Source organism: Labeo rohita, unplaced genomic scaffold (genome assembly GCF_022985175.1).
Source record: "Labeo rohita strain BAU-BD-2019 unplaced genomic scaffold, IGBB_LRoh.1.0 scaffold_66, whole genome shotgun sequence".
NCBI classification, from domain to species: domain Eukaryota; kingdom Metazoa; phylum Chordata; class Actinopteri; order Cypriniformes; family Cyprinidae; genus Labeo; species Labeo rohita.
This window is the reverse complement of record NW_026129590.1, coordinates 876,164-890,826: the sequence shown is the minus strand read 5'-3', so window position 1 is coordinate 890,826 and position 14,663 is coordinate 876,164. Positions and strand designations below refer to the sequence as shown.

At 42.0% G+C, this 14,663-nt stretch overlaps 1 protein-coding gene across 2 annotated transcripts in view; it reads right to left on the bottom strand.

The window, feature by feature from the left end:
* Positions 1-11,068: 11,068 nt before the first annotated feature.
* LOC127161517 (oxysterol-binding protein-related protein 7) overlaps positions 11,069-14,663 on the bottom strand; it is a 56,416-nt gene continuing 52,821 nt past the window's right edge. For both annotated transcript variants that reach the window (XM_051104268.1, XM_051104270.1), the window contains exons 19-22: positions 13,883-14,033; positions 13,679-13,805; positions 13,004-13,126; positions 11,069-11,270 (exon numbers count right to left, since the gene is read on the bottom strand). In XM_051104268.1, coding sequence (XP_050960225.1) covers positions 11,159-11,270; positions 13,004-13,126; positions 13,679-13,805; positions 13,883-14,033 — 513 coding nt within the window. In that variant the 3' untranslated portion in view covers positions 11,069-11,158. The remainder of the gene's footprint in view (positions 11,271-13,003; positions 13,127-13,678; positions 13,806-13,882; positions 14,034-14,663) is intronic.

Here is a 14,663-nt window from a genome sequence, read left to right as displayed (position 1 = left end):
AACTTTTACTGCAGTTATATCTGATTAAATGCACATTATTATTCTTTTAGATCTGGTTGAACAGCAGCTGCGCTAATTATGTTCTTTGTCTGTTTGACGTCAATTACATCATTAATTGATCTTTACCATACACCTCTACCATATGTACATCAACTTACCACTTCGTCACCACTAGTAAGCTACTACTAAATATATTGTAAAAATTTTAATTTCCTGTAAAGTTGCTTTGCAACGATATGTATTGTGAAAAGCGCTATACAAATAAATTTAAATTGAATTGAACTAAAACAGTCGAATTTTACAAAAGTTTTGATGATGATTTAGTGCCCTTTTTGCCTAAAGGGGTCATTGGATGCCCATTTTCCGCAAGTTGATATGATTCTTTAGGGTCTTAATAAAAAGTCTATAATGTACTTTGGTTAAAAATTCTCAATGGTAGTGTAAAACACCCTTTTTACCTTGCCAAAATCAGCTCTGCAAAAGTCATCCTGTTCTGGTCGAGGTTGCTCTAAATGTTAATGAGCTCTATTTACCGCGCCCCTCTCTTCTATCTGTGGAGTGACGAGCCTGTTTACTTTAGCCGCTAAACTTGCTAACGATTATACTCACTTCTGCTCTAAGTGAAGCAGGATCATGAATGACTCGCGTGAACATAGACGGATATATGTAGATCTGGAGGCGCATTCCCTTCACAAACAAATGTAATCCACTGCATCTTCAGCGGCTCAGATGTCGGGAGTAAATGACGACCACTATGTTCATTATTACATCCAGCAACACAACACCTTCACCGCTCAATCGGAGATATTCTTGTCTAACTTACATCCCTGCTCCGGCATCGAAACAATGGAGGTCGGACTGTTACAGTTGATTTAAGGCGGGTCTGAGGTAAGACGCTCATGTCAATTAACTATCGTGGGAGCGGCCTCTGTCGATGTGACGCCACACCGACAGGCATATGAGAATGGCTCAGTTTGAAAAAGGGGATATCTTTGAATTTAGATAAATGTGAACTTCTTCCTATAAATTTTATCATTATAGGGTAGATGTGTACATACACTGCCAACGCACACTAATGTTCAAACAACATGTAAAAGTGAACTTCGCATCCGATGACCCCTTCAAGACTTATTTAGAGAGTACTGCTTCTGAAACACTCCCACCTACCTTATCACAGGGGTTTCTCACTTTAATACTTAAACCTAAAAAAGATATTCTGTTAATCAACAATTGGCATCCAATCTGTTTGTGAAACTGTGATTATAAGATATTAGCTTTGCTAATGGCAAAAAGAGTTAAACGTGTTTTGGGCTCAGTCAGGCTTCATTTCAAAGAGGCAAATTGCTACTAACACACCTTGTTTTAAATTTATTAAACTGATTAGAGAGGAAAGTTTTATATTGTGTGTGGATTTCTATAAAGCCTTTGATTCCCTTGAACATGTTTTTATTTTACAATCCCTGTATAAATTCCGTTTTGGTGATTTTTTTTGCAAAATGGTACAGACTTTATTTAAAGATGGCAACTGCTCAATTAATCTTAAATCTGGAGTTTCTCCAAGGTTTAATGTGTCTAGAGGGGTTCGCCAGGGCTGCCCTGTATCACCTTACTTGTTCTTAATAGCTGCTCAACTTCTTTTTTGTTAGATTTGTCAATTACAAGGGATTAATATAGCTGATAAACCAGTTCTTATAAGCCAACTAGCTTATAGACGACACTACCCTGTTTTTAAAAAATTATTTACAGATCCCTATCGCTCTTCATCTTATTAACACGTTCTCTAAAGCTTCTGGTCTATCTTTGAATTTAGATAAATGTGAACTTCTTCCTATAAAGACTTGTTCTGCCCCATTCTTATACAATATTCGTGTTAAGTCTCAAGTAAACTATTTAGGTGTAATCATTTGTAAAGATGATAATATTAGTAACGTGAACACTGAGGTGGTGTAGAATCCAATTGCAGAAGTTTATTATAAACAACAGCAAACATACACGATGAAACAGGCAAAGGGTCAATAACCGGAGAAGCAGTCCAAAACGTAAACGTAATCCAAACAGCAGAGAGTTTAAACAGGCAGTGGGTCAAATACCAAGCAGACAGTCCATGAAAGCAACCGTAACAATAGGGAAATCCAGGGAGCGATAGTCAAAGGGCAGAAAAGGGTCAAACCTTGAAAACAGTCCAAACGTGCAAACAATCCAACAGGGGTAATCCGTGAAATCAAGAGTCCATAAACAAAGCAAGGTCGCAACAGGTAATCCAACAGTAATAATAAAAACGCTTGGTAAGGCAGGTGAAACTGGCAATACTTCGCGACGTGTGAGCACATGGTGAGTCCTTATATACTGCCAAACAGGAAGTGACAGTAGAAGCAGCAGAGGGAGCATGCAGGCAGTACTGGGGTGAAGGCTCCCTCTGCTGGCTTGGCGTTACAGAATCCCCCCCCCTAGGAGCGACTCCTGGCGCTCAAACAACAGTCCAGGTGGGTGGGGGAACAGAGGCAAAACAGGGGGTGGGATGGAGGGCCAGGTCCATGTAGAGCAGGTGGGCCTAGATCGTGGAGCAGGGACAGACAGTGAAGCACTGGAGGACCTGGACCATGGAGTAGTGGCAGACAGTGAAGCACAGGAGGACCTGGGCCATGGAGCAGTGGCAGACAGTGAAGCACTGGAGGACCTGGACCATGGAGCAGTGGCAGACAGTGAAGCACTGGAGGACCTGGGCCGCGGTGCTGTGGCAGACAGTAGAAACCTGGAGGACCTGGGCCGTGGAGCGACAGCAGACCGTGAAATACTGACGTGCCTGGGCCGCAGAGCAATGACAGACAGTGGAACACTGGAGGTCCTGGGCCGTGAAGCAGTAGCAGACCATGAAGTACTGGAAGGCCAGGGCCGTGGCACAATGGCAGAGTAGGGAACCATGGTGGGGCAGGCAGAGCAGACAGAACAGGAGGCCATAGCGAGGCAGGCAGAGCAGGCAGAGCAGGAAGCCATGGCGAGGCAGGCAGAGCAGGCGTAGCAGGGAGCCATTGCAGGGCAGGCAGAGCGGTGTGCAAATGAATGATTTCTTTGGCCTTCTTGATAGCGACATGGCGGGCAGAGAGTTCATGATAGGACGCCGCCCCCATAGGAGGATCTACAGCTTGCGCTGACACCTCTGGGGGCATGGGCGCAGATGCTTGGGCAGGTGTGGCAGGGCAATTATAAATGGCCTTCATGGCCGTGACTGGACAGGCAGAGAGTCCGTGGGGAAACGCCGCCCCTTGAGGAGATTCTGCAGCCGGGGCTGCCACTTCTGGGGGCATTGGCGCAGAGTCCTTAACAGAGGAGGCCTCTGACGTAGACTCGTGGACAGACGAGGCCTCTGGCGCAGACTTGTGGACAGGTGAGGCCTCTAGAGCAGACTCGTGGACAGAAGAGGCCTCTGGAGCACAGTATGCTGCCCACATACTGAGGATGGCTACGGCCATTACAGGCAGCACAGCAGCTAGTGGGGTGTCTGTTGACCTTGTGGGTGCTGATGTTATGGGCTTGTGGCTTGTGAATGTGGGCTCTGTGGCTTGGGAGCGTGGGGCGTGGCTTCTGCGTGGCTTGGGAGCGTGGGCTCTGCGTGGCTTGGGAGCGTGGGCTCTGCGTGGCTTGGGAGCGTGGGCTCTGCGTGGCTTGGGTTAGAAATGTTATAGGGGACCAGATGAGGATTTGGTAGGATAATAGCTTTTTGCCTTGAGTTAGGGAGACCTGCCGTGGCCGGACTTGACTCAGGGAGGCCTGCCGTGGCCGGACTTGACTCAGGGAGGCCTGCCGTGGCCGGACTTGACTCAGGGAGGCCTGCCGTGGCCGCACTTGACTTGGGAAGAACAGCGGTGACTTGACCTGGCTCGTGCAGTCCAGCTGTGACTTGACTTGGCTTGTGAAGGTCAACTGTGACTTGACTTAGCTCAGGGACAATAGCAGCAACTTGACTTGGCTCATGAAGATCTGCTGTAACCTGGCTTGACTCAGGAACGACATGGCTTGACTCAGGCTTGACATGGCTTGGCTCAGGAACGACATGGCTTGGCTCAGGAACGACATGGCTTGGCTCAGGAACGACATGGCTTGGCTCAGGAACGACATGGCTTGGTTCTGGGGAACAGACATGGCTTGACTCAGGAACGACATGGCTTGACTCTCACGACATGGCTTGACAGCTGTGACATGGCTTGACTCTGGAGAACAGCTGACATGGCTTGACTCAGGACTCTGTTGCTTGGCTTGACTCATGGCTTGGCTTGAGCGACATGGCTCTGCTTGCTCAGGAACGACATGGCTTGGCTCTGTTGCTTGACCGGGCTCTGCTTGCTTGACTTGGCTCTGGCTTTGGACTTGACTCTGCTTGGCTTGGACGACTCTGTTGCTTGGCTTGACTCTGTTGCTTGACACAGCTCTGTTGCTTGGCTTGACTCTGTTGCTTGGCTTGACAGCTGACTTTGACTGTGGCTCTGTTGCTTGGCTTGGCTCTGTGCTTGACCGGGCTCAGCTGCTTGACCTGGGCTCTGTTGCTTGGCTCTGGCTCTGTTGCTTGGCTCTGTTGCTTGACCGGGCTCACAGCTGTGCTTGGCTTGACTCTGTTGCTTGGCCGGACTCTGCTGCTTGGCTTGGCTTGAGCTCTGGCTCTGAAGCTTGGCTTGACTCACAGCTTGACCGGGCTTGACTCGTGGGGGCACAGCTGTGCTTGGCTTGACTCGTGGACTCTGCACAGCTCTGTGCTTGGCTTGACTCGTGGGGAACCACAGCTGTGACTTGACTTGACAGCTGGAACTTGACAGCTGTGACTTGCCTCTGGACTCGTGGGGACCACAGCTGTGACTTGACTTGACTCTGGAACTTGACAGACTGGAAGCTTTTGACCCTGGTGGGCAGCAACTGCTTGACTTGACTCAGCTTGACTGCACAGCTGTTCTGACTTGACTTGGTTCTTCTTGACTTGGAGCTTGACAGCTGCTTGACTTGGCTCTGACTTGACTTGGTTCTGCAGCTTGACTTGGTTCTTGACTCTGAGCTTGACTTGACTTGGGAACCACAGCTTGACTTGACTCTGCAGCTTGACTTGGTTCTGCAGCTTGACTTGACTCTGCAGCTTGACTTGAGTTCTGCAGCTTGACTTGCTCTGCAGCTTGACTTGACTCTGCAGCTTGACTTGGTTCTGCAGCTTGACTTGACTCTGCAGCTTGACTTGTTCTGCTCTGACTTGGCTTGACTTGGTTCTGCAGCTTGACTTGGTTCTGCAGCTTGACTTGGTTCTGCAGCTTGACTTGGTTCTGCAGCTTGACTTGGTTCTGCAGCTTCTGCTCTGCAGCTTGACTTGGTTCTGACAGCTTGACTTGACTCTGCAGCTTGACTTGGTTCTGCAGCTTGACTTGGTTCTGCAGCTTGACTTGGTTCTGCAGCTTGACTTGGTTCTGCAGCTTGACTTGGTTCTGCAGCTTGACTTGGTTCTGCAGCTTGACTTGGTTCTGCAGCTTGACTTGGTTCTGCAGCTTGACTTGGTTCTGCAGCTTGACTTGGTTCTGAGCTTGACTTGGTTCTGCAGCTTGACTTGGTTCTGCAGCTTGACTTGACTCTGGAACTTGACTTGACTGGAAGCTTGACTTTCTGCAGCTTGACTTGGTTCTGCAGCTTGACTTGGTTCTGCAGCTTGACTTGGTTCTTGACTTGGTTCTGCAGCTTGACTTGGTTCTGCAGCTTGACTTGGTTCTGCAGCTTGACTTGGTTCTGCAGCTTGACTTGGTTCTGCAGCTTGACTTGGTTCTGCAGCTGACTTGGTTCTGCAGCTTGACTTGGTTCTGCAGCTTGACTTGGTTTGGCTTGACTTGGTTCTGCAGCTTGAGCAGCTTGACTTGGTTCTGCAGCTTGACTTGGTTCTGCAGCCATCTTGTTCTGACTTGGTTCTGCAGCTTGACTTGGTTCTGCAGCTTGACTTGGTTCTGCAGCTTGACTTGGTTCTGCAGCTTGACTTGGTGCAGGAACAGCAGCTGTCATTTTGCTGCCCATACAGCCATTAGGGGTGAGCCATCTTGTGCCATCATCATCTTGAACAGGATTGGCCATCTGGTGGAGTGGCTCTGGATGGCAGCCATCTTTACCTGGTGCAGACTCTGGGATGGCAGCCATCTTGTGCAGACTGGCTTGGCGGCAGCCATCTTGTGTGCAGACTCTGGGGGCGGCAGCCATCTTGTGTGCAGACTCTGGCGTGGCGGCAGCCATCTTGTGTGCAGACTCTGGCGTGGCGGCAGCCATCTGGCAGACTCTGGCGTGCAGGCAGCCATCTTCTGCCCTGGCGCGGCAGGCATGGCGTGAGCAGGCCCTGGGCGCGGCAGGCATGGCGTGAGCAGGCCCTGGAGCGGCAGGCATGGCGTGAGCAGGCCCTGGAGCAGGCTTTGGCTTGGTGGATGTGGCTTGAACAGGCTTTGGCTTGGCAGGCATGACGTGCACAGGCTGTGGTGTGGTGGTTACTGCGGGATTGCGGGGTCCCTCGTCCACAATCCCAACAGTGTATGGTGATCCGCTTAGGAGCAGAGCATGATCGATATATTCCTCCAGTGACCAACAAATTTTTCCCCCTGGCAGACTTGAACTAATGGGCTCGTTCAAACCAAAACGAAAAAAGTCCTTAAGTGCCACATCATTAAAATCTACTTGATAACACAGTCCACAAAAATCCTCGACATACTCCTCTATGGACCGGTCGCCTTGACGAAGGCAGATGAGACGGGATACTGCTGGGTTCATGATTCTGGTTGTGTGTGCGCTGTAACTTCTGCTGGCTTCAGGGGAGGCGAAGTATTCTGTAACGTGAACACTGAGGCGGTGTAGAATCCAATTGCAGAAGTTTATTATAAACAACAGCAAACATACACGATGAAACAGGCAAAGGGTCAATAACCGGAGAAGCAGTCCAAAACGTAAACGTAATCCAAACAGCAGAGAGTTTAAACAGGCAGTGGGTCAAATACCAAGCAGACAGTCCATGAAAGCAACCGTAACAATAGGGAAATCCAGGGAGCGATAGTCAAAGGGCAGAAAAGGGTCAAACCTTGAAAACAGTCCAAACGTGCAAACAATCCAACAGGGGTAATCCGTGAAATCAAGAGTCCATAAACAAAGCAAGGTCGCAACAGGTAATCCAACAGAGTAATAATAAACGCTTGGTAAGGCAGGTGAAACTGGCAATACTTCGCGACGTGTGAGCACATGGTGAGTCCTTATATACTGCCAAACAGGAAGTGACAGTAGAAGCAGCAGAGGGAGCATGCAGGCAGTACTGGGGTGAAGGCTCCCTCTGCTGGCTTGGCGTTACAGTATGGAAACACAAGAGACATTACATCAAAAAATCTGTGGCCATAAACTGCTTCGAACAGGGGGTCTTAATTTTTTGGATTTAGCTTCTTTAAATAATAGATTTAAGATAAATTGGTTGAGGCAATTTTTTAAAGTTGGTGGTCTCCCCTTTTTATTGGTATGTAATTATAATTTTTCTAAATTTCCCATCAAATTGTCATTTTCCACGAGCAGGTGCTTTTGGCCTGGCATTTACAAACACAATTTTAGTTTCCACAGATATTTATTTGGAATAATCAAGATATTCAATACAAAAATAAAACTATTTTCTTTTCAGATTGATTTAATAATAATATAATTTTGGTTTCTCAACTTGTAAATTCAAATAGTCTTTTGCTTTCTTTACTATTTCTATTTTAGACAATTTTTCTTTGGTGTTTAAGGATGTCTTATATGTTTTTTTTTTTGGGGGGGGTTGGGGAGTGCGGTTAATGTAAGAATAAAACTATCACGTTAAAAAATTGTTCTATGTCAATACATGTACTATAATAATATGTATTATTAGCCCCAAGATAAGTCTTATCAGTGAATAAATACATAGATATGTATTAACTATTTGTATTTTCAAACAGTCTAGCGGTAGAATTTTTGTCAGGTGTATTAGAGGTATTGGGTTCTAATCTGCCCTCGCACCTCTTTGCTTTCCCATACCTCCCCGAGCCAAGGAAGCATGCTTTACAATTTTTAAAGATATCTATCCATCTTTAAAGTTTCTTAATATAGATTTAATATTGATCACAATAATTGTACCTTCTGTGATGCTGACATTGAAATGACTGTACATTTATTCTTTGTTTAATCAATGGAGCCTTTTGGGTTTTGGCCAATTTTTATAAATGTAAGTGCCTTAAAACATTGTTTTCTGTTTTTAAAAAGGAATTTTGGATATACTGTAAATCTGTAAGAACGTTAAAGTGTAAAACTGGAAGAAGACAGTTTAGTTTATTGAAGAAATGTAAATAAATAATGTAATTCTTTTTCTTTATTTTCTCTCTTCTTGTATTTTTTGTTATTCCAGAAAAACTTAAGAATTCAGCCTGATTTTTAGTTTTTTCGTTCAAGGTTAGAAAAATGAATAAACAGCCTGAATATACAACTTCTATACATGGGTGGGAATTAAACACCCCTTTCTGCTGATTGGTCATAACTGAAAAACTTGTTACAAACACTAGTGAAAACATTGATCAAGCTGTGAAATTTATTCATACACGTAACTAAACCTCTTACAAACACTAGTGAAAATATGGATCAACCTTAGTGAAATTCATTCATTCATATGCATAACTGAAAAACCTCTTACAAACGAGTGAAACAAAAAGATCAACTGTAGTGGAATTCATTCATATGCATAACTAAAATAAGTAAAGATTTTAGTAGATGATGAGAACTAATTTCACTTGAAATGGAAGCTGTGTGAACCCTTCTGTTTAATTTGGCGCCTCTCACAAACTCTTTAATGCCGGTTAGTCATAAGTTGTCTGAAGCTATTAATATTTTAAACAACATTTTACCATCAAGTACAATTCCAAAAGTGGGATGAAACAGCACGATGTTGCGCCCTCCGTGACTGACTCGTAGAGTCCTGCATGGGCCTCAAATATAGACCTTAGTCTGGCCCTGGCCCAAGACGCTCAGGTCCTAGCCCGGCTGTTGTCTAAAAACGTGTCAGAATTCTTGGCCAGAGTCCAACCCGAGCCCGTTTTTTTATGCTACTGTCTCTGCCATTGCATACAAAACTGAACTAGAATTGCTGAGTGATTATATTTTGTTTCTTTTTTCTTATTAAGATTTTTTCTCGTTAAATGTGTTTTCTTTTTTTTTTTTTTCTTTTTTTTAAAGTAACGACCAAGGGGCCAGCGGCAGACAGTGACTTGATTATAATCTATGTTTGTTAAATTTTGTCTTCTTAAATCACCACGAATTGCCTAAAATAAAATATACAGATTTAAAACATAGATAAATGTGCTATTAGATGCATTTCCAATCATTTGTGCAGAGAGTGGAAGCTGAAGCGCGTACGTCTGAGATCAAATTTTTGCATACGGATGCTTTATAAATAAGGCCCCTGATGAGTCCTCTGCACAATCTGAATTTTCTGCAACATGGAACAAACTGCTTGTTTGTCTGGCCAGAGGAGAACTGGCCCCCCGACTGAGCCTTTTTTTTCCATTTCTGTCACAGATGGAGTGGGAAACATTTGTAATATGGGCAAGCTCTTAAAAACAAACCCAGAATATGAACGCAATGCACAGTTTGGTCTTTTAATCTCACTGTTTTAAAGCCACGTTAAGCATATAGATATAGAATTTAGATTACGGCGCCGTTGTCTTGGTAAAGTGATGAAAAATGTGGAAGAAAATGGATTTTTCCCTGGTTGTGTCAGAACTTTAAGCCATGTTAATGGTATTTCGCTTGCTTTTCCACTTCACTGCAGATCTTCTGGAGTGTCTCAAGCATGACAGCATTCTAAAAATGAAGCACTCAAGTGAAGTTGTTAAAAAAAAAACAGAAAAACAAACAAACAAACAAACAACAACCTTGTGTTTTTTCCCCAAATTCCACTGCTATGCCGTGCGTTTTTCAAAGCAAAAAAGTGTGTGATTTGTGAATGCCTTTTAGAATGTCCTGCGGGAGTGTCCCGTTAGCCTTTGTTGCTCAGTTAAACCCAAGGTACCACATGTACTTTGTCACCGCTATGCTGCAATAAACTTTTGATCAATATCTTCAACTTCCAATTTTGCTGCAAAAAAGTCCATAAAACTGGAAAGAAAAAATAAATGATACATTTAATTCACAAACTAACCTAAAACACAAACTACCCTAAAACCAACTGCAGTACACACAAACATGAAATGTCCCAGGCCTTGTTTTCTCTCTCCCTCCACTACCGTCACTTTTCTTTGAACTTTTTCTTTTGGTATATGCTTCCCGAGTTCCCCTTCCTCCTCCTTTTCAGATGGCAAATACAAGTGCAGACTTGTGTTCAAATTTAATATTTATTCAAGTCTCATCTGATTGGAAATGCATTCATACAAAAAATTGCACATAACCCAATTACACTTTTCACCAAAATATTTTCAGCAGATTTGGTTGAAAATACAAAAAAAAAGTAACAATTTTCATTAGGTTAATTTGAGGAATTACCTAGCACAAAGTATTTTATACAGTAAAATCATGCAAGATTTTCTTACAAGTAGTAATTAAATCCTTCCGTTAAAAAGCATAACTTACAGCAACCAGTATAGACATGCATTATTTACACGTACAGGTCTACTGAAATGGGAAACATTCTGTACTAATCACTATGGTTAGCCAAGATGGATATATCAATATAGGATCAGTACATGTCCCTTAGTGTAGTGTAATGTCCGTTACTGTCTGGAAGGACCGTTCTATTATTTATATAAAAGTCCCTGACATCAGACCTCATCTTTCATCAATAAAAAAAAGACTTACTATTAAGACTTACTATGTAAAAAAAAAAAAGAATATTTTTAATACATCTATTCATTACACATAATATGAAAAGTATTTTTGATTAACACAAACCTATTTTTAAATCATCACTAAAAAGGAGGGATGTATGGCTTTAGGAATATCACAATTTAGATTAAAAACTCCATTCCTTCATTGCCTGTGAAGTCTTTGGCTTGAACTAAAATTGACAACAGTTATATAAAATATAATAATATACATACTAACCATACTGACATGCCAAAATTCAAGAGTTTCACTAACAAAATACTGGGATGTCATACATTGCAGGACTTCAATTCCATCAACACCACAAATCCAGATTTTCAGTGCTGGCAAATCCTGGATTTTCTCGAATCTTCCAATAAGTTCCTTTTGTCACCCACACCTCTCTTCCAGCATGATCTAGGGTTTTTCTGATGAAAGAGAAATATTTGTACATTTTAAATAAGGTACTTACAATTCCACTTCATTAGTTCATGACTCATCTATGTTGAATCACTCTGAATACGCAGAAGTTCATGGCCATTTTCAGGTTATTTATAATATCTGCAGAACATATTCTATTAACATACAGGTGCATCTAAAAAAAAAAAAAATCATGAAAAGTTCATTGTTTTAATTGCAACTTATTTAAAAAAATTCATTCTAATAAAACATTTCAAAAGTTTTTTTTTTTTTTTTTAAATTTTGATGATTAGATCTTACAGCTCATGAAAGTCAAAGTCCAGTATCTCAAATTATTAGAATATTTCCTAAGATCAATCAAAAAAAAGATTTGCAAAACAGAAAAGTTCAAGTTCTTTAAACTGTGTTCATTTATGCACTCAATACTTGGTCAGGGCTCCTTTAGCACAAATTACAGCAACAGTAGGGTGTAGTGTGGAAGCGATTAGCCTGTGGGACTGCTGATGCACTATTGAGCCTTCAGCTCGTCTGCATTGTTGGTTTATTTGGTTTCTCATCTTTCTCTTGAAAATATCCCATAAATTCCATATGGAACTCAGGTCTAGCATGTTGGCTGGCCAATCAAGCACAGTAATGTCATGGTCATAAAACCGCTTGGAAGTGGTTTTGGCACTGTGGGCAGGTGCTAAATTCCTGCTGGAAAAGAAAATCAGCATCTCCACAAAGCTTGTCAGCAGATGGAAGCATAAAGTGCTCCAAAATCTCCTGGTAGACGGCTGCATTGACTTTGCACTTGGACCAGCAGATGTCACGGCACCCCAAATCATTACTGACTTCAGAAACTTCAGACACTGGACATCAAGCAGCTTGGATTCTGTGCCTCTCCTGTCTTCCTCCAGACTCTGAAATCATGATTTCAACATGAAATTCAAACCAAATCAAAACTTACTTTCATCTGAAAAGAGGACTTTGGACCACTGAGCAACAGTCCAGTTCTTTTTCTCCTTAGCTCAGGTAAGATGCTTCTAACATTGTTTCTGTTTCAGAAGTGGTTTGGTAGCTCGTTTCCTGAAGATGTTTGAGCGTGACTCCAGCTTCACTCCACTCCTTGTGAATCTCTCCCAAGTGTCTGAATCAGCTTTGCTTGACCGTTTTCTCAAGCTTGCAGTCATCTCTGTTGCTTGTGCACCTTTCCTACCCATTTTCTTCCTTCCAGTCAACTTTACATTTAATATGCTTTGATACAGCACTCTGTGAACAGCCACCCCTTTCAGTAATGACCTTCTGTGACTTACCCTCTGTGTTGAGGGTGTCAGTGATTGTCTTCTGGACCATTGCCAAGTCAGGAGTCTTCCCCATTATTGTGGTTTCAAAGAACGAGAGATACCCGGGATTTATACTGCAGGGATGGTCATTTAATGAAACTCAAATGTAAATATTCTAATATTTTGAGATACTGGATTTTTGATTTTCATGAGCTGTAAACTCCAATTATCAAAAAAAAAAAAAAAAAAAAAAAAAACTTTTGAAATGGTTTACTTTACATGTAATGAATCTAGAATATATGAAAGTTTTAACACAATAAAAAGTTACAATAGGGAAAAAAAAAAAAAAAAAAAAAACCTTTTTGAGATGCACCTGTATGTGGTCCTCTGGCATATTTAATCTGAGGATGAATTAATTTCTGCAGATTACCAGCAGATTTTAGAAGCAGAAAAATTAAATAAATATTGGGACTCACACAAAGAAACGTGGAACATGCTCTTCACTCCTCTTGGTCATTGCCTTACGTCTTTCACGCTGTTTCTCCTCTATTTCATCCTTGCGTTTATCAGCTTCTTCCACTTCGCCCTCTTCAAGAAGCCTACAAGTAAAATAAAAGGCTAACTCAATAAATACATTTTCCAGCCATCTTAGTATCTTCACTTGCTATGTTCTATGCACTAAAACAACAACAGCATTTAGTAAATTTGACCAAAATGAGAAATACAAAACTGGTAACTGAAATGAGTATGCCCAAGTACAATGAGTAAAACTTTATAATCATACTCCACCTAAAAATTTAAATTCTTTTTATCTTATTCTCCCACTTGCTGTCCCAGATGTATAGACTGACATTCTTTAGATGAATAGTCAGTTGATTAACCTCCAATACAGATTAGTACTGTTAGAGAAAGGTGATGCTGACACCAGACGTTTACAAATTATTTACTGGCAATAATGCTGTAGCATTAACTTTAGGAGTAGTTATACATCATCTGTATTTATTACATCTCACAAATGTATTGTTTGCATCAAAAATCTATTTAATTCTTGCTTAAAAAAAATAGTTTTGTTCTCACCAAGGTTTTGGCAATACAAACTACAATGCAAAAGGTCAAATAGATCTTTTTATCTCCAATTACTGGCCACATACCTTTGGTCTGGACGGAAACGAGAGTCTGTCGGGGGCAATTTATCCTTTATATTGGGTGTCAGTTCATTGAGCTCTCTGGCATACTGGGAGAAGCCATAGTAGTCAAAGTAATCATCTGGTTGAGGATCTGTGAATTATAATATAGACAATCTAATTCAACATCCAACTAAACTGGTTAGGACTATTGTGTGCATAGGCACTTACTGGGCTTCCAAATGCACTGTGGGTTGGGAAGTGTATCACAGAAGATGCCTTCATGCCATGATCCCCCAAAACGGTGAAGCACTCTGCCAGCATGGTCAAGGACAGTGCCCTGCACTTCATTCTTGCTGTTATCGTCACCCCAGTACCGTGACTGGACACATGAGAATTACATTAGGGATATATACACATTTGATGATTTTACATAAAACTGACAATCTGGTCTTAATTGTACACTCAAAGTTTCTTGGTTTTACAATGCCCTTCACAAATACTGGTACCCTTGGTAAATATGAACAAAAGATTACTCTTATTAAAAGTTTACCATTTATTTATTTATTAGAGGCCAAGCACCAAAGGTGCGATGGCACGTATTGTATCCCTTAGAGTTCTTTTTCTTCTTCTTCCGCTCGGGAAGTCTATGGCAGTCCATAGAACTGCTTGCAGGACATTTGTGAAATTAACCACAGCAAATTTGGAGTCTCTAACTCAAACTCTCTAGCGCCACCACTTGTCCAAATTTCACTCATGTTTAAGCTAATAAACTTTTGAAATGTAAGGCACAGAAGCAAAATTCTTTGTTTCTCTGATTCCTTGATGAACACCAAAATTTAAAAGTAGTAAGGTTTTTAATTATTAGAATTTATTTTTATTTTTATTTTAATTGTTAGAAAATAACCTACTTTTTCGAACTTGTCCTAGATGGTCTGTCTGATTTTCACCATAATTGGCTCAGATCATCATCCTACCATACTGGCAAAATTTTATTGAATTCAAGTTGATT